Source organism: Diabrotica undecimpunctata, chromosome 5, assembly GCF_040954645.1.
Source record: "Diabrotica undecimpunctata isolate CICGRU chromosome 5, icDiaUnde3, whole genome shotgun sequence".
Lineage (NCBI taxonomy): Eukaryota > Metazoa > Arthropoda > Insecta > Coleoptera > Chrysomelidae > Diabrotica > Diabrotica undecimpunctata.
Window position 1 is genome coordinate 57400751 of NC_092807.1, and position 27816 is coordinate 57428566.

The 27816-nt window shown below is 32.3% G+C and overlaps 1 protein-coding gene across 3 annotated transcripts in view; it reads left to right on the plus strand.

The window, feature by feature from the left end:
• LOC140441324 (uncharacterized) overlaps window positions 1-27816 on the plus strand; it is a 160369-nt gene extending 132553 nt beyond the window's left edge. For all 3 annotated transcript variants that reach the window (XM_072531976.1, XM_072531974.1, XM_072531975.1), the window contains exon 3: window positions 26922-27816. In XM_072531976.1, the coding sequence (XP_072388077.1) occupies window positions 26922-27075 (154 nt within the window). In that variant the 3' untranslated portion in view covers window positions 27076-27816. The remainder of the gene's footprint in view (window positions 1-26921) is intronic.

The following is a 27816-nucleotide window of genomic DNA, read 5'->3' on the forward strand; positions in this document are numbered from 1 at the left end:
ATAGGAAAGTGAACAGCGAAAACAATTTTTGTCTCAGAGTAATAGGCTTCTGTTTTTAAAATATCATAATATTTATAAGTATCATTAAAATTTTGAAAAAGTATTTCATTTTTTGTATGGTATTTTAAAAAGATTTCTATGATAGAATTTAACTCATTTTTATCGATAATGCTATTATGTAAAATTCCAAGTCGAGCAAAAGTAATGGCATTTTCTATTTCATCTAAAAGCTGTAAGATAATGTTTAAGCTTAAATTTAACTGATCTAATATATTTCTAGTCTGCAAATAGTCATTGAAATCAAATATAAATTTATTTAAAGATGTGCGTATCTTATCTATGCCCATACAAATAGTTTCTTGATTGTTCTTTATAAGAGTTACTGTTTCGTTAAAATTTGCTATTATGTCTTTGGTCAGAGAAATTTGTTGATTAACTTTTTTTACTAGTATTGGATTATTATTTTGGAGATCAGAGATGGCTTGGTCATAAAACAAGGCGTCACTGGAATCAAGATTACCAGAGATACTTTTAATTATAGATCCTAAACCGTATATAAGACCTCTTTTTGATCTAAAAGGTGGCAATAAAGAATTGAATTTTTGTTCAGCGGATTTAAGTTGGAAGAGTAGAGCGTGGTCAAAGTTATAAAGTTCTTGAAAATAAGGATGACTAAGGCCATCTTGAATTGCAACTGTTACATTATCATATGCATATCTTATAGATTCTATTTCGGTACCTATAGGGGAAAGATCGTAGTAATGAAGAAATGTGTGTATTTGGGATTTTACCTTTGCTGTTCCTAAATTATATGGAAGGATTCCGGGATTATTTTGGAGGTTAGTTATTTGAACTTCCTGTGTCTTTACTGGAGGAAGGGCCAGGGTCGATAGGATTAGTAGCGTCCTGTAACAAGGTTGCTCGGTTAGTTTTTGGTCTTTTAAGGTTTTGTTTGTGTAATAATTTATTGCTGTGTTCCTTTACTTTTATGTGTTCGTCTGCGATAGCTTTTTCTTTGTAAAATTTGGGATTAAGTTTGTTTCTGGTTAATGTTGTGTTTTTCTTGTATACATCAGTGTCGGGTAAATAGTTTAATGGTTCATGTCGGTCTTTGTTGTGACGTTCTATTGTAGATTCCTTTTGAGATATTAGCTTTTCGTTTAAAGATCTATAAATTTTTGCAGTAGCTTCTCTGTGATTTTGGATATAATTATTAATTACAATTTGGTCCAAATTTATATCAAATATTTCTTTGGAATTTAAATGTCCATTCAGTATATCAATTGGCTTCTGTTTCGTAACAGAATGGATCGAATTATTGTATCCTAATACTGCATAAACCATATCGTTTAGGATATCTATTTTATTGTTATTTTTTGCTCTTATAATTCTCAGATGTTCAATAATAGTGGAATGAAATCTTTCGATACCACCTTTTGATTGGGTACAGTTTGCGGTGACGCAATGTGTTTCGACTTTGTGAACATCGAAAAATTCCTGACCAACCGAATTTTTTAGTTCCGTTCCTCTGTCCATTACAACTAAAGAGGGAACACCGTGATGAGACATAAATATTAGTAATGCTCTTGTTATTTCGATACCAGTTAATGCTGTAAGTGGGTAGGCTTGTCCGTATTTTGAGAAAGTGTCATAATTGTCAAAAATTTATGTCCTTGTGCAGATAAGGTGTCACAAAATATAATTTCCATTGGTTTTGACGGTGTTAGTGTAATAGATAATTTCTGACGTGGAGTGTTTCGGTCATATTTATTGGTTTGACAAATCTCACACTTATTTATGAAGTTCGTTATATCGGTTTTCATGGTAGGCCAATAGTAAAGTTGTCTAAGTTTGGTTTCTGTTTCAAGTATGCCACGATGGTTTGTTTTTCCTTCATGATATTGTCTGATAGTTTGGTGTTGTTCGTCTTTGTCAGTAATGTCTCTTAGAATTGTATTACACTGAATTAATTTGTAAGCAGAATTTTTAAATACATTTCGTAATACTTCGAGAATTTGGGAAATGTATTTCTGGTCCTGGTTTTTGAAATACACACCATATGTATATTTTGGATGAATATAGTTCTTAAAGACGTTTATGGTGTTATTCTCTAGGTCATTAGTAGAAATTTGTATATGAATACGTTTTTTGTTAGGAAATATCTGTTTGGTCTTTGGTTTAACTGATGAATGTAAAACGAAGTCAAAAATAATTTGGTGGTCAAAGGAATTTATGCTTTTTTCCGTAATTTGCATTCCTAGAACAGGATCTTCTGCACTTGTATGTACGGTATTGTTGTCAACATCTTCTTTGTCTCCGTCTGGGTTTGATTGGTCTATTTCGTCTTTTTTTTCTAAATTTTCTTCTGCGTCTTCATTCTCTTGATTTTCTTCATCTATTGTTTGCAAATCGCCTGCATTTGCAAGTACTGATTCATTGTCCCTATTTTGGTCGTTATTAAGATTTTCCATGTATTTTATAAATTCATTAGTATTTATTTCAACTCTAGATAGAGCGTCGGCATTTCCGTTTGTCTTTCCTTTTATATATTCGATTTCGTAATTAAATTCTTTCAGCTTTAATCGCCATCGAACTAGTCTAGAATTTGGTTCCTTCAAAGACATAAAATATCTAAGTGGTTTATGGTCAAATTTTATTGTAAACTTAACTCCGTAGAGATAAGGTCTGAAGTATTTTGTGGCCCATACTATGGCTAATAGTTCTCTCTCGATAGTGCTATAATTTTGTTCGGATTCATTTAACGTTCTAGATGCGTATGCAACAGGTTTTTCTCGTCCGCCTATATTTTGGGCTAAAACTGCTCCAATAGCGAAACTACTTGCATCAGTTAACAGAATAAATTTCTTCGTAAAATCTGGATACTGTAAGATTGGTTCGTTGGTAAGCAGTTCTTTGCAATCCTCAAAACATTTAATGAACTGTGGTGTGTGTTCGATTTTTGCACCCTTTTTTAGACAAGATGTTAATGGTTTTGTTACTCGAGCAAAATCTTTTATGTATCTTCTGTAGAATCCAAGTAATCCAAGAAAGGATTTTATTTCTTTAGTTGTTTTTGGTAATGGGTACTTATTAATAGCTGTGATCTTATCGGGGTTTGGCTTAATACCTTCAGGTGTCACAATGTGTCCTAAATAAGTAACTTCCTTTTTTAGGAACTCACACTTATCCAATTGAATTTTGAAATTTGTCTCTTTTAGTCTTTTAAACACTTTATCCAAATTTACAATGTGTTCTTGCAACGACGTGGAAAATACTATGATGTCGTCTAAATAAACTAAACATATCTCATTTTTTAAACCTCTCATAATATCGTCAATTACTCTTTGAAAAGTTGCTGGGCTATTCTTTAATCCCATTGGCATTCGAACATACTCATAGTGTCCGTTCTCTACAGTAAAAGCTGTTTTCTGGATATCCTCAGGTTTCATTTCGATTTGGTAGAAACCACTAGCTAAATCTAAAGTTGTAAAGCAGTTACACCTGCCTAATTTATCCAAAACATCGGTAATATTTGGGATGGGATAGCGGTCTTCTATCGTTTTTTCGTTGAGCTTGCGGTAGTCCTCTACGATTCTAAATTTCTTTTTACCGGAAGCGTACGCTTTTTTTGGTACTATCCAAATATTCGACGACCAAGGCGAATTGCTCGGCCTAATAATTCCTTGGTCCAACATGGATTGTATTTGTCTCTGTACTTCTGTTTTATATACAGATGGATAACGGTATGACTTAGAATAAATGGGCATTTCGTCAGTAGTTTTTATGGAATGTTTCATTTGGTTAGTAAAAGTAAGTGGTTCACCTTTTCTGTGAAATATTGTAGAATATTTTCTACACAGTTTTAAAATTTGTGCCTTCTCTTCGGAATTGAGATGGCCAGTTCGAATAAGGTTGTCAATATCTACTTTTTCGGTGTTTTCGTCTGATAGAATGTCGGCATAAAATAGGTCATAAAAATTATATTCAAAAGATACAGTTTGGAGAGGTTCAGACAGAGAAAAAATAATTTCGTCATCAGTATTATTACGTATTTCAATTATAGCATTACCATTTTGAGCTTCAGAAAGTATAGAAGGGATTTCGTAATTTTTTATGAATTGTCTGGCAATTAAGATATCACCGGATTTTTGACAGACAGGAATATTGGTTACAATACGACTATGGGGATCGATTTTTCTTTTAAAAATAGCTGGATTACTTTCCAAATAATGTATTGGCAAAGTTGTCTCAGGTGTAATTAATTTAGAATTTGTAAGATCCAAATGAGCTTGTAACATTTTTAAGGTATCTATGCCTAAAAGGCCATCAAAGATATCATGGAAAGCAAAAAGGTGGAATTTAAAATCACCAGATTTATTAAATTCATCAAAGATGGGGATCATTGCACAATTTTGTTGAGTTGATGTCTGAAATGCTGCCGATACAGTAAAAGGTTCCCTAAATATTTTATTTTTATAGAATTTTTGGGCAATTTTGGGCTTTAAAAAGGACTTAGTCGCTCCAGTATCAATCAATAAAATAATGGGTGGATTAGAAATTTTAAGATAGGGTAATTCTTTTTTATCAGACGAAATGTTGAGTTCTATCAAGAAGTGTCGTTGGTCAGGTCGGTTTCGTGAAAATTTTGGGAATCGTCATCATTTACATATTGATAGTTGTCACAATATTCATCTGAATTATAAAAATTTTGATTATCTTCTTCCTCAGGTATTACCTCTGTGTTAAATAACTCTTTATGATAGAAATTTGGATTTTGGCCTGTGCTTTTAAAATGATTATAATTTTGTCGGAAGTGTGGTGCTGTATTTCGTGTAGAAACACTCATAGGAGTAGGTTTGGCCTGATTATTATTTGGATTGGGCTTCCAAACGTTTTTTTTGGTTTACCAAAAACTTGAGAATTTGTAAAATATTTGGTTTGAGGTGGATTTGGGTGTCTTGGAAGTTGTACAGGACCTCTGGGAAATTGAGATCGGTAGTCAACTGTCTGAGTTATATCTGGTTGAAAGCTAGATGTAGAAGGCTGGCTCATTCTTGGCTGAGAATATTGCATGTTTGGCTGTCGAATTGATTGAAAATGATTTACATTTGGATTAGTTGGTTTTCGAATAAAATTATTATTATTATTAGAATTATTGTGATTAAAAGTTTGATTTTTCTGATAATACTTAATATTATCTTCCTCTCTAATAAACTGAATCGCTTGCTCTAACGAAGCAGGTCGCATTGCACGAATAATGGGCCCTAAAGGCTCCCTAAGACCAGCTAAAAATGATTTTAATGCCTGCTTCGTAAAGAAAGCTCTTTTGGATTCACGTTCCTGATTAATATAGTGCAAATCTATGTAATTACAACTAGCATTTAATAAAGTTAAAAGTCTTTCATGAAATGAATATGGAGATTCATTAGGTTTCTGTTTGATATTTACTAAATCTTGATTCAAGCAATTTTCATCACGATGATCACCAAAATTGAGAATAAAAGTATTTTGTATATCTGGCCAAGTGTTAGCGCTGCTTATGGCTACTATTTCTTCTGCTTTTCCTTCTAATTTATTAAGAATACCATTTAACAATAAAACATTTTGAAAACTGGCTAGATTGTTCCTATCAAAATAATGATTTAAAATGGATTCAGTTGCATTTACAAATCTGTGAAGTTTATTAATATTTCCATCAAAATTTGGAATAATTGAGAAAGTTTTCATATCTAGAATAGGTGTTCCCATTTTATCTTTTAATTCTAATTTACAAAAATTATTAATTAGCTGCACATCCGTGCTGCACACTGTCTTCCTCGATGGAGTTCACTGGCAAAACTGGGATATTAGTTCTCGATTTTCGTGAAGGGTTGAAACCCAAAGAACTTTCCGCGGTGGATTTTCCCGAAAATCTGTACTTACTGCGCCACTTATAGTTTTCCCGAAGGCAAAACTATTTTTAAAAAACAAATACTTTATTAATTAACTACAAAAATACGAAAAAGATCGGACAATTTTATATAAAGATTTAATGCTCCTTCTTTAAAGTTTAAGAACAGACTGAATTATATCTATATAAAAATGCAGTGGTAAATGACAATATAAAAATGCAAAGTAATCTTTATTACAAAGTTCATTAAACACAAATCCTAGATCATCACTCTTAGGTGAATGGCTAGAACAGGGCCGGCTCCCATAACTCGCGTTAAGCCGAAGTAACACCTGAAACAAACAAGTGAAGCAGCACATACTTGTCGCGACCTGCTGGCGATCAAAGGAATTTGTGCAGCGTTCTGACATGTCTGTTTAGCATACAGAACGCAACAATTTACGTTTATCGCTGGTCGCGTCGATGCAAATAAAAATGAATATTGGAAAACTTATTTAAAACGGAGAACACATCTAAGCGACCACGATCGCGTTTACGTTCTCGATGGCGATAGCGATCTCGGTTTCTGTAGAACTTCTGCGATTTCAATAGTATAAATAATTATAGTTGGAAATATAGTTTATAAAATGTGCGATTACAAGAAGAAGAAGAATTGCAAAAAATTAATAAAAGATATTCGTAGGCGTTCTATTTTTTTCAAATTACACATGCGGATATTTATACAGTTTATTTTGCAGAAAAAGAAGAGATGTTTTAAGAGATGATATGATAACCTGAGGCATAAGCAACAAAGATAATTTCATAAATTGTATCCAGAACTTCGAAGATATGAGAAGCATTTCTATACATATTTTAAAATAATTTTTTTTGAATGAAGTTTTGATGGAATTTTGTTGTTTGGTTGTATTTATCAGACAAAACATCACCAAACAACAAACAAATTTTAGGCAACTAGTTGACGCTACAGAAGGATTTTATGTTTAATACGGATGTTTTTGTAATCTGAGTGGGACAGGTCGAACAATATATCATATTTTTTACAATATGGAAATATATGGGTTATATATCTTGCCGCACAAGATAGATGACGATGATGATTAGTAATAAGATATTGTCGTGTGCGTGTAATATCTGCTAAGTGCTGAATCCCAAATTTTACAGGAGAGGGAAAAACTGTTTAACTTTTTATTCAAAGACCTTAGTTCTTATTTTGTTTCCTGTTCATACTATTTGCATATGCTTATACAATGTAGGGATCGTAAATAATGGTTAGATAATAGCTTTAAAATAATTTTAGTTAAAAATGCTTTTAGCTTCATCTTTCGTTTTAGTCTGCTTTTGAAATGTATTTTCATCTACAAGACCTAGCTTTTGACCGCATGGGCTTATGAATTGCGATGTTTTCCTCTTTCAAAGCAATAGTGAAAAGTTTTCTAGACCCAGGCTTAAATTCTTTCTCTTTGCACCATTTTTTATAAACAGAGTACATATGGAATATAGACCTAAAAGTAGATTCAACATAAGTCTTTGTGGAGGAGGTTCTATAGTAATGGTTGGGAACTTTTGGTACAAAACTTAGCCATTCTCGGAGCTTGTCATGCACAATAGATTTTTTCTTTAGTTTAGCAGATGGTAGATCTATCTGATTAAGTTCATTTTCTGAGTCTTTGATATAGTCATTCGTGTTCATGGGAAGGATACTAGAAATTTGATTCCATCTATTAAACGTATCACGACCCAAATTCAGGGTTTTCAACAAAAACGTTCTGCAAACTCTCACATTTTGGCTATCGTTGCTTGGCAAATAAATGTCATGAACTGCACTCTTCTTTGTTTTATTATCGACCTGTTTCCCTCTTTTTTTAATTTTTCTAGTAACTATTAGGCCTTTCACGTAAGCCTGTTTTTCCCCCCATGTATTGAATTTTCAAAATTGTTGAATAATTTTTCTACGATCATCGTCAGAAATTTCACTACATCGAAAAATTCTCTTAATGTACTTGCTTTTCTGATTTTTCCCGGTAACGTTATGAGTGCAGCGTTCTTAAATTTTTCTTGGAGTTCTAGTAGTATTATGAGACGCTTTTCCTTCGCGCGTTCTTTTGTAACCAACATAGTTGAGGCCAGTTCTTCTCCTTAAACAACTACGTATTCTTGAATTGCGACTTCCAGTTTCATTCAGGCTGTTGACGTTAGCAACCTCACACTGGTTGCTATTTTCAATGGAATTTTCTTCTTCCGTTTCTTCTCGATTATAATCCTTGTTATCGCTGTTTTCAATAATCTCAATTTGGATCATTTCATCAATGGTAACAGTCTCTGTTTTGTGTATCTTCGGGACGTTCAATTTCAGCCCCATCATCATAATTTTTATTGTCGAACTTTTCATATGAAGGGTACAGGTCCAAAAGGGGGAAAGTCGCAATTTTTCATAAATCGATCTAATGGTGCCATTTTGTAGCAATTTTAACATAGAAGTGGTCAGAGCTTGTAACACGTCCTAAAAGCGCCTAGTTTCCGTAAAATGCTAATTATGATTTACGCATACACCGCCAATAGGGGGCAAGTCTTCATCAGGCAGGTCCTGAAAGGGTAAAGTCCATATAAACAGCTGATAGACGTTGATCTAATACGCGCAGCTTAGAGTTAAGTTTGTCGGTTAAGCTAGTGTTTTCATTATTTTCCAAGTGATATAAAGTAAATAACAATCAATATAGAAAACAGTAGTAATGGAAATGAGGCTGAAGTAGTGCCTAGACAGAATGGACCAAAAAAGAGGAAAAAGCACGGCAGAATGAGATGTCATGAAAAAAATTAGACTGCAGAGCCACGAGGTAGGTCCAACACGTACTTGTCGTAAACAATGTTTTCAAAATGTACCTGAAGAAACAAGAAAAACTGTACTCAAGAATTTTATCACAATGCACAATCTCGGTTAAAAAAATTTAAATGCCAACAAGATTTGAAACGATTCTGTGGTGACGAAGCAAAACAATTTTTTGATAACCTTTGATTAAGAATTAGAATTATGTCATATTATTAACTTTTGTCTACTTGTCATTTTAACTTGTTTTTTTTACGGCCCCTTTAGGCCAATAATGTTTGGTGGTTTGACCAATTAAAGCTTATGTTCTATTGGTCTATGTCTCATTAATTACCCAAGTAACTGATCTAATCAACAGGGTTTATGATAACCATCAATAATTTATCAATAACTGGTTTTAAAATTAAAACTTCATTTTATACGAAATAAACATTTGATGACTTAACTCATTATGGACCTGTACCCTTCGTATTGTATTTAATTCGAAATTATTTCATTTTCACAGCTCAAGGCATAGTCAATTATGCTAAGCAGTTCATTATCAGTCACTAATATAGATGTTCCTTCTGGTTCACTGTTTTTATTATTTTCAGTACTGTCAATTATAGCTGGGAATTCACTATTTGTATCAAATTTCTCTAGCCCCATTAACATTATCTTCTTGCGTCGTAAGCCCATTTTCTGAATAAAAAAAATAAAAAATAAATATTTTTGGCGGAACTGTTTCATAATAACTTAATACCGCTTAATTTTTGCAAAAAGTAATTCAAATAAATATTTATATAACTTAATTAAATATTTATTATATTATTAATAATATAATTACTTAATTAATTAATTAATTACTTAATTAATTAATTAATTACTTAATTATTAAATAATTTAAACTACTAAAACGAACAGTTTGCTTTTCATAACAATGTTAATTCACAACAAAACCAATGATATTGCTACACATGACAGTTATTCATACTACTATAAGTCTGTTACGTGAAACGCAGAACAGCCAACTACAAGAAAACACCTGTCATGTGCTGCATTATCACATGGCTGATATTATGAGGTTAGAATTTTTCCGGACTCACATGTCAGATTTGAATTTCGATTTAATACTTTACAAAAATAAGTTTGTATCACATAGCAGATCTTACTGGCCCGTAGAATGACCAAGCCTGTGCACATTAAGCAAATAAAAACAAATTCAATAAATGTGCACATGGCAGATATTACAAGCACAACGACGATATATTTGTTATATATTTTTTTGACAAACCAGTTTATTTTAGGTCTTGGTTACTGTTATACGAATTATGAATGTTCTTTTGGACAAAACTTTTTTAAAAAGCCGAAGTCTTCAAAATAAACTTTTATTTGCACTAGCAAAGATTTTAGTTACAATTTAAAATGCAGTATTCAAATAACAAATACCAATATATCAGACTATTAAAATGGTAGTTTTGCGATGCTTTATTTATAATAAATAAACTTGCTAAATTTGCTCTTCTAGTACGTCAGAATTGGTGTTGCAAGATTCCAGAATGTTCGGTGCTTATAGGCGGTACCCACTTATTGAATGTGCGTGATCGAATATACCAAATTCAAGCGGGCATTGTACTATAACTACTTCATTCCTGAAGAAGTTTTGTGGAGAACGAACAAAACTTTTGAACTGTCATTTTCTGGAGTTACCTTGCTAGAATTTTACAATTATAACATGTATAAAGCCAGATAATTTGAATAAATATATATGCAAGAGTCTTCCAAAAATATTGATGTCTATGATTCTATAATTTAAAGTTAATTGTCTCTAGATGTTTTTCTTCGTTAGAGGGGAGGATTTTTACTTGTCTCAGGATGAGGGGGATTCTTACTGGCTTGTCTTTCAGGTCCTTGATCTTCAATTCCTCTCCTATCGTCAAGGTAATCTTGTGAGGAAGGTTCAAAATAGTTTTTGACTTGGGGATGACGTTTTATATTTTTTTATGAACAGTAGCCATAAATGTCTTAACAGTCACTTCGTTATTTCCTTTTATAAGTTTTGCAGAATATTGCGGAAGTAATTTGTTCCAGGTGAATGTTTTCAATGTATAAATTTTTGTGATACACGTAGGTACATGACATAAAAAATGTTAAAGTTATTATAAATGTTTATAAGCTAAAAAAATAGTTCTTTTGCAAACATTTTTTTAGTAACAATTTTGATAAAATGTTAAAATTTTTTATTTTGTCTTAAAACTAAAGCCACATGGAATCGATTGCAATATGTTAAATATCTCTAAAGTCACTGTTTTGGGCACGTAGAGTTATTTAAATAATCGCTCTCCATGCAAATCCAATTGCATAGCCAAATAACTTACAAATTATTTGGTCGATCTAGCTGAGACTTAGAACAGTTCAATTACTCATTAATTGCATAAATTTTAAGCAGTTATTATGCAAAAAAAAATTTATTAACATTTATAAATTACTGCAAAAATAGGACTTTTTTGGAATTATCTGGGTCAATTGTATAAGACTCTATAAGCCATTGTACAAGACACTATGGTTTCTATATTTTCAGCTTTTTTTCTTTAATGGCCTATTAGATTTGTTCTACGTTCGGATCTGACGTTAAACTGTGGCCTATTTCTGTGTACACTCAGTGATTCACGAAACAGATAGATGCAGAGAATGTGCGCATGCTCAAATTTAAGTATATCACATTAAAAAGAAAACACTGCCAAAAACACAAAAGCATGTCTGTCTAGTTGTAAACTGACAGTTAGTGATGATCATTTTTGTTGATAGAAACATTTTTACAATTGAGTGAAAATTTATGGCTCCAATAACGTGAGAGCGAGCTTCTTCCTTTCATAATTTTAATCCTCAATTTATTACTAGTAATAAAAGAAAAGTGATGCTGCACAACCCTTTGTAATCAAAAATGAAATAAACGAGAACGGAGTTTATTAATTGGAGAAATCTTTCACCAATTATTATTTGTATCGCTATTTTATTTCTAGATTAAATAAACAGTTATTATTATAATTAAGCAAAATATATAAAAAAGTTTATCTACCAAATTTAATTTACCCGATTTAATTATAACGAAAGGTATTTATTAAACGAATTTTTTTCTCTTAAAGGACTCAAAGTACTCTCACTTTTCTTATGTACAAATGGTTTAAGTTAAATTGGCTGAAAATTTGCAGGAAAATAGCTTTGGTCATGCCGATCAAAGCTGCCCCAAGACTCAGAAATTAATTTTTTCTAGGTTGAGTGTGTCGGTTTTTAGTCCATTTGAATAATAGGTACATATTTGAAAAATATGTATGGTATTGTTAGTAAATGAGTACAATAAACTTCAGAGAGTGCTACTGCATGAAGAAATGTATAATGGCAGTTTGCTATATACGGGGTGTTAAAACTGTTCTTACAAACTGATTTATTGCTCTGAAACTGGTTGAGATATGCACATAAAATTTGATGAGTTTGAAGAGTCACTTATTGCGCATTTTTTCTAAACAATTAAGAATTTTATATCATCATTGAAGCGCATACGGAACTAATGAAAATCAAAATGGATGCAAATACTGGAAATAGTCAATAGTTGTGCATTACTGCATTCAAACTATTTCCTTAAGTTCTTAAGGCACAATAATAATAATAAGCCTTCCATAATAAACTACAATAATGAGTATATATATATATATATATATATATATATATATATATATATATATATATATATATATATATACAACGCAAAAGTCTAGAGATATTTTTATAAATAGACGTATTTTGTTTATGTCTAATCAATTTAAAAAAAGTAATACAAAATTAGTAGTTTAAATTGTTGTTTAATATGTCAAAATCCATAAATTGCAAAAAAAACAGATTTTCACCAATTGAATATATCCGTCAAAAAATTTAATATGTTAATTTCCCCAAAAACAAACAAAATGCATGGTTACAACAGCAAATTTACTAAGATGTAAATTGGAGCTGGAAGCTCAGATAATAGAACAAGTGATGGAGTTTAAATATCGATCACATTATCTAGCTACGGAAACCTCGAAACTGAAGTGAAAGATCAAGTGAATAGAGGAAATAGAGCCGCAAGCTGCCTGAATGAACCAATATGGAAACATAAAAATATCGGGAAAGAAATAAAAAACAGAATTTACAAAACAGTCATCAGACCAATAATGACATATGCGGCAAAAACACGACCTGACACCGACACACGATAAAAAGGATATTAGAAATAGCAGAGATGAAAAATTGATGAAAAGACACTATGGGACAGAGCTAGAAGTACAGATATACGAGGTAGATGCAAAGTGGAGAACTGGGTAAGAAATAGAAGAGTAGAATTGAATGATCATATAAGCCGAATGACAACAAATAGAGTAAAGACTGTTTCCCAATAGAAAGACGACCAATAGGAAGACCACGAAAACGATGGAACGACAACTTACTGGAGACAGATAGAAAAACAGAGTCTTGTCTACATAAAAAGAAGAAGAAGAAGAAGAAGAACATATCTACATGCTTTTAGGTTGAACCTTTTCAACCATCAAATGCCGTTAGAAAATGAACAAAACATAAATACATGTCCTGATTCATAGCCATGCATCTCTGAGCCAGCACATTCAAGCTGAACGAAGCATCTCTTGTGCCCATGCCATTTCTGCCAAATTGTGTGTCACTAATTTCATATTCAAGAATTTTAACAATTCTGCTGTGTATTATTTTCAAAAATGTGTAGTTCGTTAAAGCTATTATTCTGTGATCTGAGTAGAATATTGCACTTGACTTTTTGGGTATTGCCCCATTGTCTGGGAATTGTGGCAGTCTGATATATTACATTATAGATTTTAACCATTACATCAATAACATCTTTATTAATGAGATTTAATAATTCGATTGGCACATCATCTGATCCGGTAGCTTTGCTCTCTTTTGTGTTTTTGATAGCATAGATGACTTCTTTTCGTAATATTGGTGGTTTGGTATCCTCTGTGGTTTTTAATGAAAGTTCTTTTCTTTCGTCATTCGTCAGACCACTTCATAGTAAAATTACCACGATACTAACCGTAACAGACCCTAGTCATGTCGGAAGGGTCAGAGGAATAAGTACATGCTTTACATCAGCTTCCGACCGTTTTTAAATTGTATTGATTTACCGACAAATAACCTGGCTGCACTCGTCGACCATAAATGGGCAGTTTTTTCCTATCCTAGGGATCGTAAACTATAAATATTGAGTGAAAAATGTTATTCTACGTTGCTTGGGTTCCCGTCTTTATATTTTGTCTTTTTCTATTAGGTATTTTCTATTATTTATCTTGTATATTAATGAACTACCATATGTAATGTCTGATGCGTTTAATCAGTTAATGCGGATGACTTAACAGTAATATATCGTGATAAAAATATAAATTTCTTACAAGATAAAATAACAAACTTACTAAAGACCTTCTCTGATTGGTTTAGTCGCTCCTGTTCAATGTTCACAAAACTAATTTTGTATCATTTACATTCCATGCTAAGTTCTACTATACCTGATCTAAGTATTGCCATCAATAGTGAGAATATTTTGAATTGTAGTGATGTGAAGTTTTTAGGATTGACTTTCGACTCTTATTTATCTTTTAAGAAATCAAGTACAGTCGAGAATGAGTTACGGTATAACTATCTGGGATGACTCTCCTAGTATAATAAAGGACGTTTTTAAGGCCCAAAAGGGTATTGTGTGATGTATTGCAGGTGTTTCGTATATTTGGTCTTGTAAAAGCCTATTTAGGGATTTAAATATATTAACAGTGTATGGAACTTACTTTTGAAATTATTGATACTAATTCATAAGAATTAAAGAACTTTTTTATGTAACAATAATATTTACTCACACAACACAAGAAATAAGAGACAGTTTGTAGTAGCCTATCAACATTTAGAAATAAGTAGAAAGTCGTCTACTGTCTGTGGTTTACTACTGTATAATCAACTTTCTTAAAATTTGAAAAACATTAATTCAACTACAGCTTTTAAAAACCAAGTTAAAGTGTAGCTAGTGACCATGTGTCCTTATAAATTAGGTGAATATTACTAAAGTGTATTTATCTGTGAATGCCCAGGCTGCAACATAACCAAAATTAATATTATTTAAATTATATTACGCTGTCTATATTGTACGCTTTATATATATTTTAATGTTTTAAATATTTTTAATGTATTGTTCCATTTTTGTATTGTTTTATATTTATAATTTTTTTTATTTTTTACTTGTTATAAACCTTGTAAATTATTGTCAAATAAACGATCTATCGATCTATCTATCTATTCCTCTTCGCCGATGAAGAACGCCGGTTCACGTCAGATCCCGACTTTTAAGATAGAAGCAAGTTGTCTAGTCAGGCAAGACTTCCACTTTCGCTGCGCATGACTCCGATCGGAGTCAAAGTGGTTCTTTGCTAGGTGCGCATGACTCCAATCGGGGACAGTAACCCGTTGATTTTTAACACTGTATATTTTACTTAGTACGGCGCCGACCATGGTACAACAGGTATGATACTCCTGAGCGCGAAATTGGGACGAGTTCGCGGATTACGTCACAATGAGAGTGATTGTAAATATTCACCGTAATAACGTTAGCAATCGGAACGCAATTAATTTGTAATTTGCAATAAAAAGTCATTTTAATAAATTAATAGAGTTTGTATTGAACTATTTCGAATTTATTGAAGTATGGGTGTTTTATTATTTTGATTGAAAAAAATAATAAATAATACAGTGAAAAAATAAATCTGTAAAAAAAAATTGTGAGTTTTTTTGTGTTTTTCGCCTTTTAGTCCTAGAAAGGTAACCTTCGTAAATTTTACGAGCTCGATTTGATTGTATTGTGTCGAGGAGGAAAAAAAGCCTTCGTCTAGTTGCACGTAAACGGAAGAAGATAATTGATCATTAAGTATCTGCACTAAAATCGGAAAATAATTTAAAGACAAGGTTTTAAGTTGCAATTTTTATTAATTTTCTTTTATTTCTTATATCCTCTTTAAGTTTTAGGTTTAATTTCCTAATTGTGAAATCCATTGGAGATCGGAAGAACAGATGTTTGATTTTGTAGTCACATTCAATGTTCTCTGATAAGTCAATTAGCCTTTGTAAATAATTTTTCCCTGACTTTGGGCCTTTGCAGTCTTTTTAGCTGTCTTTTGGTAAATATCTTACCTACTCCTGACTTTATTTCTGTTAATTCTTTAACCTGCTGAAGTAAGCATTTATTCTAAAAACAAAAATCCTATTTTTAATCTGCTATACATATTGCATAAAGTTAAGACTATTATATTTTCATTCAGACGACTGATCACAGCATATTATAGAAAATTTTACATACCCGACTGATTTTATAGTTTCAGGTAAATCAGTAAAACACACTGAGTCCAAACCTGATTCTCCAGCTGTAGAACTAAAAAATAAATGTTAAGATATTACTTTTATGTCATAATACTTAAAGTGTTTCTACCAAAAGATGTAGAATAAAATATTGTTTACCTATATTGTATAATTATCTGTTCCACAATCCTCTTTGACCCCCTTTTGGAAAACCTTTCCTGCCTCATAAGTTGATTTTTGGATAAGCTTTTTAATTGTGGTAGATGAAGAGAAGGAACCGCATCACTCTTCAGTTTGGGTCCTTCCTTTGATTCACATTGCAGCAATTCATGCTGTAAATTTCTTTTATGAAGTCTCCAGGCTTAAAGTGTTTGAAATAAATCCTGTCGTCACGGCAATAAAAAATAACCCACAGATTTTCCATCACCGAGTCCTTTAAAAAACTATAAAACCTAACAGATTTATCAGCACCTTTTGTCTGATTAGCACTTAAACAACTAACTACTGCACAACGCATTTTATCTTTAGCTTATAAACTATTCCCAGCAAAAACCCCCCAAAAAAATACAAGAGGGTTATAAGCATGGTTGAGTATTAAGTACTGACTCAATAATACTTAAACATACGTTATTTACAACTTCTAAAAGACCAAAATGTCCATATAAAGTATTTGTACCTACAAAGCCACTATCACTAAAAAAACTCACATAAAGAGTTGAATATATTCTTAATAATAATTCTTTCTCGCTAAAATGCCTACAAATCAACTTAACTCTCACAAAAACACTATAAAATCTTCTACAAGCTTACTAAAGACGCCAAAAGTTAAAACATTGATAAAATTCCCATTATAAACAGATTTATCACCATGTCGGCCACTCTCATTACTACGTCGACAGTAGAGGATCTGCTGACAGTGGCCTGCCCAATATCATACCTGTTATTCTTTGTACCATGGGCGCCGACGTTAGTTAATGTTTGTCAGGGTGTGAGTGCAGTCTTAAAGTGTCAAAAAATTTTACCAGTTCTTTGCTGTTGTAGTTTCTTAATTCAAAATGGCGGAAAGTATGCCGGGTCTTTTGTCACGGCAGATGTCAGATCACGAATACACGAAGAGATTAACATTTTCACAACCAGAGGGCACAAGAAGCAGAGGACGACCACGAATGAGATGGATTGATGATGTGGAAGAAGACTTACAGATTCTAGGGGTTAGAAGATGGAGGGAAGTTGCCAGGAATCGACAGGAGTGGCGACTTCTTTGTGAGCAGGCCAAGATCCACAACGGATTGTCGAGCCACTTATGATGATGATGCCGGGTCTTTTAAACCGTAAAAAACAAGAAATATTCCTGGCTTCATAGTATTTCAAAAATTCCTATGGTTAATAGGGGACAAACAAACAAAAAAAACATTGTATAATATGCTCCGAAAACAAAATTAGAAAGCGGACAACATATCACTTTGAAAAATGTCCTAACTAACCCGGATTTTTGTGTTGAATGCTTTGAAATTGCTCATATGGGACTCAAAATCAAATCAATATGTAAATTGTTCTGTATTTTATAGAATGAATAAACTTATTTTTTCTAAAATCCGTTATATAATTATTTTCTAGAAAAACGTTCTAATTTGCCTTGTGCCGATCGGAGCCAGTCAGCTATACACTAGAAATTCCTAGCCAGGTGCGCATGACTCCCATCGGAGTCAAAAGTTCAAATCTTATTTTATAAATAAATATAAACTATATTTAATTAATTTAATATTATTACATATTCTAATATCAATTACAATGATATTTTAGAAAAAAGTTATTGCCGCTCCTGGGTAACACCTCTGGAAAAAAGTCAGCAGCGAATGTGTTTTAGAGTTACGAGAGAGAGAGAGAGAGCGAGAGAGAGAGAGAGAGAGAGAGAATGATTTTATCGGATTAAACTACAATTAATTCTTACGAGAATTACATTTTACATTTTTTAACGTTTAAAAAAAATACAAATTAAGAATTTATTGTGTTAACCTGTAAATATTTATCAATTAGCTCTTTATATCAAAATGAAACTTAAAAACGTATGTATTGAAACGTCAAAACAAATTTAAAATATATTTCTTATAGCAATCTATTGCAGATTAATCCCATATAGATATAATATTTGACACACACACCACTAGAACACTTTTTCACTTCATTATACGGCATAATATAATCATTTATTTTAATTGTTAATTTATTTAATTTTGTAGGTTTTTTAAAAAATTTATAGAAATATAAAAAGTCTAATCTAAATCCCGGCTATTTTCAAAGATTATAAAATATAAAAGTATATTAAATGTACTTGCAAAATCGGAGTTTCTAAAGGATAAATTAAATTAAATTAAAACAAAGGAAACGTTATTGTTGCTGTTAGAGCGCGACAGTACGTAATTTTGTAAGACTGGTCTACCTTTTGTTTTACTTTAGGACCAGACGTCTACGATTTAACTGTTCATGATAGAAAATTTGTATTAAACAAGAGATTGTGAAGATAGATAGATAGATAGATTGTTTTACATAATTAATTTGTAGCTAAATATTTTTACAACTTCAGTGTTCAAGTGAGTTTATTAATAATAATGTTTTTATGATTTTTTTAACAGAATATAGTGTTTTTCACGTACATTTGACTTATAACTAAAAATAAATGGATTTAGAACCTAGAATACTTCTGCATAAATGTAGATAACCAAAAATAATGACAATATTAAATGCAAATATTTGATGCTGGCTATTCTTCTTCTAGTTCCATAACCGTTATTGATCGTTGCATATACAATATATCGTAAAGACAGAACAAATCTTGTGTGTGGCGGTGTATGCATTTATTTATCTCATATTATTAAAACTTTCATAATTAACATTAAACTATTAGATATTTCGTAAATAGATGCAATTCACTTATCTGTTACTAAAAATCCTTTTTGCCTTAATTTAGTATGTATGCTCAGTGACAGAAGTGCTCCACCCAGAAGGAATAATTTCTTGAACTTAATTTTTTGGCAACATGGTAGATTTACATCAAGAATGAAACGATAACGTTGTCAAGAATTTTTATTATGAAATATTCAAAAAAAAATTAATAATGTGTTTGGCGACCCCGTAGCTAAATACACTCCTTTATACATCTAGGCATTGATAAAATGAGATGATCGATGTCTGCTTGTGGCACCTCGTTCCAAGCAACGTGAACTTCATGTATTAACTGTGCCAGAGTCTGTGGAGGATGGTGCAAAGTGGACGTTCTCCTTCCCATAATATCCCATACATGTTCGATAGGATTTAAATCGGGAGCACGGGGTGGTCACTACAAAACATTAACGCCAGCTTCTTGGAGAAAGTCCATAGTTTGACGAGCAATATGGGGACGCGCGTTGTTTTGCTGAAAAAGGATGTCTTGACAGCCGTCGAGCTAAGGCAGTAAAGTGGTTTGTAAGATGCCATCAACATAACGCGCAGCTGTCATATTTCCTCGAATAAACACAAGTGGTGATCGGCTACCATAAGCAATAGTCCCCCAAACCATTACTCCAACAGTCCTGTGTACATGTCTCTCAACAGCAAACCCGATATCTCGTCGCTCTCCACGGCAACGTCTTACCATCCTACGACCATCATGCATTCCTAAACAGAATCTTGATTCATCGCTGAATGCTACATTACGCCATTCTGCCACCCAATGCTGTTGTTCTCTGCACCAATTCAAACGTTGATGACAGTGATCGGCAGTCAAAGGAAGCACTAGTCGTGGGCAGAATGAAACCAGTCCAAAAGCTCGAATGCGACGATATAGTGTACGCATACTAACAGGTCTACCTACTACTCCAAACCATTGGTCAGCAATTTGACGCGTAGTAGCAAAACGGTCTCGCAGAGCAAGTAATCTAAAGCGCCTATCTTGACGCTCCGTGGTACACCTTGGTTGACCAGTAGGTCTTCTTCGTGTTCGTCTACCTTCATTTGTCCACACACGACAGACACGCATAACCGTCATTGCCGTACAATTAACGCGACGGCCTATTTCGCGATACGACAAACCCATATCTCTATACGCAATAATTCTGCCCCAGTCAAAATCGCTTACATACAATTACAAATACAATTAGACTTATAAATAATAACTAAAAATTTCTATACAAACCGGTTTTTACAAATCGGTATCTTTACAAAAATTTAAAGGTAAAACTTTATTTTTACAAAAACTAGAAAAGATAAAACATTGATATTGTTATCATAGCATGTTTTAAATGTTGTCATTCTGTTGCCAAAAAATTAAGTTCAAGAATTTATTTCTTCTAGGTATAACACTTCTAATGTCATTGAGTATATTTATCGTCCCATGTTACACTACTTATACACGATAATGTTTTCTTTACAAAACTTGAACAACTATCATTTCTTGATAATCTTATCATTACTGGAGATTTTAATTTCCAAGGGATCACCTGGCCAATAACTTTATTATCTGGCGCCGAAAACCATAATTTGTTTAATAGATTTGTAACTGATTTCATCTCTCAGTCATTCAAGTCAGTTCTCCTATAGGATAGTCTTTTACTACAGAATCAAATGATGGTTATCTACCTGCTATTAACTGTAATCGTGTCGGCGCATTTTTAAGGCAAATTTAATTCACAGTGGATCATATCAAACAATACTTAATTAAACTTCGCACAAATCGCTTCATCTGGTTTAGATGATTTAACACCAAAACTGGTAAAAAGATGCGAAGATACGCTTACAATATCCTCAAAACTAGTTATGCAAACTTCTTTTTCCAGAATTCCTTACCCCCTAGTTGTAAAATAGCATCCGTCAGCCATATTTTTAAAAATGCAATAAACTTGACCTCAACATGAATTTGTCTTTGGTCGCTTTACTCTAACATTATGTTAACAATCTCCTACATTGTGTTAACGACTGGACGTCATTATTTAACAGTTTGCAGCCGGTTGACGTTGTTTATCTAGATTCTCTAAAACCCTTGATCGTATACCTAAACGCAGCATTCTGCCTAAGCTAGAACATTTCGGAGTTCGCGGTATTTTGCTTCGTTGGATAAATGATTTCCTGACAAATAGATATTACAAAGTTAGAGTTGGCAAATATTTCTCACAAGATAGGTTAGCGGAAAGTGGAATGCCTCAGGGTTCTATCCTTGGACTTCTGCTTTTTACGGTTTATACCAGCGATGTTCCTTATTATGTTTCAAGTAAAATATCGTTCTATACTGATGACACAAAAATATATGCCAATCCAATCACATACCAACTAACCTTCCAAATGAACTTAGACTCTATTTTAACTTGGTGTTTCAGTGGCTACTACCCCTAAAGCCGGAAAAATTTGTAGTCTTTCGAATTGGTAAAAATAACTCACTTATGCCGTACTTTGTTAACGGGAAACCATTGGATTCTGTGTTCTCGTATAATGACCTTGGTGTTATCGTAAACAGCAGCCTAACTTGGTTTCGCCATATTACCTCTATTTGTACGTGAGACCATTTCTTGAATACGCTGGTCCAACCTGGTATCCTGATTTAGTTCGAACTTTGTTGGAAAACGTCCAAAGAAAAGCCACTTGAATTCCTTTGGGACCGAGAAGATCTTCTTATGCAGAAAGACTTAGTATGGCTATCCCAACTTCTTTTGAACTTTGCCGATAGCCTGGAGAATTAATAACCACATTCAAAATATTGAAATTCAATTTTGAAAATCTCAATGAAATGTTTACCATAAATCAAGATAACCGCCCTAGAGGTCACCAGTTTAAACTTAAAAAAGAAAACTTTTCTATAAGATTAATATAGAACTTTCTACTAAATAGAGTTTTTGAGTACTGGAATAACCTTAATGACTAGATTGTCTCTGCTCCCTCTACCAAAGGTTTCAAAAACAGTTTTGACCATTTTATATTATAGTTAAAATATTGTTTTTCTTTTAAACCAAAAATTTTAATTTTGTAATTTACTTGTAGGTTACTAATGTAATTTCTTTGTTTTTGGATATAATAGGGATTTGTCCCCCTGTCCTTGCTTATTTACAATATTAATAATAATAATATCATGTTGGCTACCCTATTCTCTATCGTGACTTTATTGACAGCAGCTCTAAATAATGATGTAGTCGATTTTTCATACAACTGTCTTAGATTTTTCAGCCATGATGTTCTTATTCTACCAGGACCACGTTTACCTTGGATTTTTTCCTGAATGAACAAATGTAAAAGTTCATATTTTTCAGGGTGTCTCATAATGTGACTAAAGTATTCCAGCTTGCTTCTCTTTATTATATTGACCAATTGTTTTGTTTGGTTCAGGCGTTGTAGGACCTCCTCATTTCTAATTCTGTCGACCCAGTTTATTCGTAGTAGTCGGTATTCGTCGTAATTACAAAATTCAAAATCCATTTTGATATTTTGTTACAAAGTTTTTATATTATCATATTTTCAGATTTTGCTCATGATCATGTATAACAAATTGCGAGATTTAAACATAGATTGTATAAGACACTGTAGATCTGGGAGAACAATATAATAATAGAATATAAAATAGAATTATAAAATGAAGAAATAGGATGGCGCATGGGAATTGAAGATACAATAATGAACGTCATACAACGAAAATAGCTTATATGATACGGACATGTACGAATTTACAACTATAGAGTGCCAAAACAAGTACCTTAATCAAAACCTACAAGAATGTAGAAAATGGGGAACGAAAAAGACATAAATAGATAAAGTATCATTATGAAAGACGCCGATTAATTAATCTTTCTAGAAACAAGGTATGGTTCGATGTGGAAGAAATATTTTAGACTGCGAGCTTAGTATTTTATTTTATTTAAGCACATTTGATTTTACAAATACTTTTATTACAACAACTTGTCTTGAAATACCTTAACTCTTAACTGGTGACGTGCCGTCAAAATGACGTATCGCAACTGCGCGTTAATTCGGGATCCCCACTTACTCTAAATTTGTACGGTCGACACTCTCAGTACCTTTCAGTTTAGTCATCGAATTACCACGTGTAGAAAATCACAATACGTCAAATTGACGGCACATCACAATTCACGTAACTATTTCAATAAATTGTGCAATATAAAAATGGCTAGTTCACGCAAGAAAATAAAAGTGAGTGATGCAGATTTTAGTAATATTGCATAACAATGGTATAACGAATGTGACAGTGACCTTGATAATTCTGACGATAGCATATTGGATGAAACTTTTATACCTAGTGAACACGAAACAGATAGTGAGCAAGAAGGCAATAACGACAGCTGTGAAGTTTTGTTACCTTCTGAAGAAACAAGTACTACACCTGAAAGCGAGGATGAAGGTAATAACGATAAAAAATATTTTTATGGTAAAAATAGATTTAAGTGGTCAAGCGTTCCTCCAGCAAAAAATGTACGGACTGCTGTACATAACATAATCAAGATTCCCAGTGCAATTCGTTCACTCGAAAGTAATCGTAAGTACATATTTAAAAGATTATTATCTGAAAATATAGTTACTATAATACTAGAGTGGAATAATCAGAAATTATCTACTTTAAAGAGCAAGTATGCAAATAATAACAGGTCAGAATTAGCTGATGTAGACCCAGTTGAGTTTTGAGCTTTCTTGGGATTTCTGTTATATTCATCAATATTTAAATCGAATCACGAAGATGTCGACTCATTCTTTGCTAGAGATGGAACTGGCTGGGATATCTTTCGTTCCGTAATGTCGAAGAAAAGATTATTGACCATTTTAAGCGCTCTGAGATTTGACAATTCTTTTACACGCGATGAAAGAAAGAAAACTGATCCATGTGCTGCTATTTCTGATGTTCTTTACATATTTATACAGAACTGTCAGCAGCTATACTCTATTGGTACCACTGGATGCATCGATGAAATGCTTATTGGATTCAAAGGGAGATGTAAAGTTAAGATCTACATGCCACAAAAGCCTGCAAAATATGGAATTAAAGTAATGTGTCTAAGTAAATCCCAAACCAGTCATTTATTAAATGCCTATATATAGAGGAAAAAATACCGATGGAGTAGGCCTGGATGATCAAGAAAAAAAAACTAAATGTTCCAACTCAATCTGTTCTCCGATTATGCAAGCCTATTTATAACACAAACAGGAACATTACCGCCGATAACTGGTTTTCCTCTATAGAACTAGTAGATATCCCAAAGATGAATGGTTTGACATACGTAGATACGTTAAAAAAAATAAAAAGGAAATTCCACCGGCGTTCCTTCCAATGGTTTCCAGAAAAGTTGACGAATCTCTTTATGGGTTTACTAAAAATCTAACTCTTCTTTCTCATGTGCCAAAGCGTAACAAGGAGGTTATACTTGTTTCATCGATGCACTACACTGAAAGTATTGACGGTGATTCTGGAAAGCCTGAAATTATTGCATTTTATAACGTGACAAAGGGATAGATACTCTAGATGAAAAATGCAGCAAATATTCGAGCAGTCGCCGTACTCGTAGATGGTAAAAGTCAATATTTTACAGAGTTGTCGACATAGCTTCTACAAATGCATATATTGTGTATTGTTCGCCAAATTCTGAAGAGAAAATAACTCGATTCCAATTTATCAAAAAGTTTAGCACATAATTTAGTAACATCACTGCTTACCAGAAGACTAGCCAACACACGAATTCCTAGAGAAATTCGAACGAGTATTAGTAGGATACTTCAGGTTCCAGTTCTGGTTGGCGAAACAGTGAACGAGAAGTTGAAAAATAGAAAAACCTGCCTTTTCTGTCCGCCAAGGCTAAAAAAAAAAAGAACTGCTTATGCGTGTGTTAAATGCAAGAGACCAACTTGTTTGGACTGTTTAAAAAAATTTTGTAATACTTGTTACAGTCTACGCTAAGTATCGTATGTTTTGATTTATTCTATACCTATTTTTGCCTAAGTTTACATATTGCATTTTTCTAAGTAAAGCAAAGAAGTGATTTATTTTGTTAATAAGCGTGGTAAATGAACTATCCTTTTGAATGTTTTGTAATGAAATTTGTTTTTTGAGAAAATTTTAGTACAAAGTTTAATTAGTGAACCTTCCTCTTTTAATATATTATTAAAAGGAAAATACCAGTATTAGTAAGTCGGTGAACATATAGAGGATACATCATTTATGTTTTTTAAATAACAAACATATAAAATCAGAATTTGGTGTTTATTGAAGGTAAACTAAATGCATGACCAAATACTTACCATGTTGGGATAGTATTATGAGTGTTTTTTTCTGGTTTTTCCCTCATAATTTACTATGGAATCACTAACAGAAGATTTTTACTGTCATCACGGCATGTGTTTGTCTTTTTAAAGACGAATCACATGCTATGATTTTTTCTGACGGATATTCTCAAGTTAAAGTTGATTTCATGTAATCGAATAAACTATCTTACAAGTAAAGTCGTCCCAGGAACGCAACTCAACAATATTGGCAATATCATTTTAAAGTCGTCTACTGTAAAATGTATAATGTATGTCTGAATTGTCAATATAAATGAGTCAAATAAACGTACGTCAAATGTCAATAAACGTATTTTAACCTTTAATTGTGGCTTATTCCCATTTAAATAGTAATTATTTTAACATGCCACAAGAAAATAGCTTCAGATCAATATGTTCGGAATGCGTTTAGTTCGTCCGCAGCAGTTAATTGGAAAATAATGATTAAATAAGGAACAGTCTGAAAATAGAATCATGGCTCCACCAAAAATGTTTTTGATTGTCACGAATATTTTTCGAAGTTTTTTCCAGTTCCGGTAACGACCACTTGCGGGTCAATGTACATTCATCCCAAACAATTAATTTGCGTACTTGTAAAATCTTCACCATTGTTTTATTTTTTGCGATGTTGTAAACTAGTGTTACATTATTTTGTATGTTTAATGGTAATTTCAAGGAAAAATTTGATATTCGTTCGCCTTCCAATAAACTTGCAGATATTTCAGATGAGCCAAAGCTAGGGCTACTGCTATCTGGTCCTTGCAAATAACAATACAATTAGTAATGTTTTTCTGTCCATCCCCAACATGAAGGAAGTAAATTCCACCAGCTCCAATGTTCACAGTTTCTATCAAGTTTTGTTTTTTATTATTAAATTTAGTTAAAACTAGCGGACCAACTCGACATCGAGTTTTTTAAATGAAATTTTTATTTTGCGAGAAAAATATACAATATATACAATGACTATAAATGATAATTTCGTGAACTTACATTTTTGAACTCTACGTTGAATTCTCTATTGATTTGACTAATAAAAACGAAACCGGAAGTCGACCTTAAAACCGGAATGCAATTTTTAGTTCATCAAATGTCGACATGGATATCATTTAGCAGTTAATTTTGCATGCTGATCACGAATCCGGTGTCAGATTTGCTCTATCTTGACGTTTTATGCGCGTTTCGAGTCACTTCCGCTGTCGAATCGCATCTGGAAGTACATATTTAGATTCATCTCGACGAGACCTTTCGATCCATATATACATTGTGGGGTCTAAAACTTAAAGTAAATTTTAACTTCCGGTCATCTCAAAACCGGAAGTGAATTTTTGTACCAAGAGTATATCTTAACAATCTCATACGTAATACTAATAACATTCCAAAAAAATATAGAGTAAAGTGGTGGACAAGAAAAGGGCTTAGCGTTTTAGTATATAAGATTTATTTTATACTTCATCATTATTTAAACCATAATTAACTTCTACATCGTAGTAAATTATTTAGTAAAATACTATTCTTATACATTATTTTTTTATTTTTTTTTTTTTTTAGGCAATATGAACTATGCGATGGAGAATGTGTAGATAAATTGTGTCCTCCGCCTCTACTCTTTAATAAAATTCTAGATGTCTGCGATTTTCCAGGACACGCCAACTGTTGCGAATTTAATGCGAAGAACAACAGCAAAATTTTACAGGACTCCTAGTAGTTTATTTTATTTTAATGTTTTCCAAGTTGTGCCCTAATTAGAATAAACAAGTGACGAACATATTTAACAAAAAACGTGTGTCTGCAGAGCAATTTATAAAATATTTCTTTATTTATATTTAGCATAAAATTATAATTAGGGAGTAACTATGTATACTATGTAACTATATTGCTATAGTTTGTCTTTATGTATTATATATTTTCGTCCAAATTATTTATTTTCTATGGTAAGCAACTGATAAAAAATATAAAATTAAAAACCCTGACAGTCCCGTTAAAAACGCTGGTGAAACTTTGTATATACATAGTACCCTGAATATTACATTCTATTACACTAAATTAAATATTCCTTCCTCCTTAATAATATATAGTGTTACACATATTTAGGGTTTATGTGGTTAATTTGGCTTTTGAATCTGAATTTTCTTAATTAAATCTGGAATGTTTTTGGGGTAAATTCTTGTTATAGATCCTAAAATTTGATTCAAATAAAAAATGTTAATATTAACTAATTGGTGGTATTGGTGATATGAATTTTAAACGATGTCATGATTTAATAGCATTCATTATTGAAAATATTTCTTCAGAAACATACGTCGAACCAAACGGATATGGAAACCTATGAAAAATCAGTTTTGAAAACGTATTTTCAACGTGTTTCAATATAATTTGAATTGCCTATTATGTGTATTTTTTAACAAAATATTACTTTGCAAATATATTATTTATGTATTTAGAA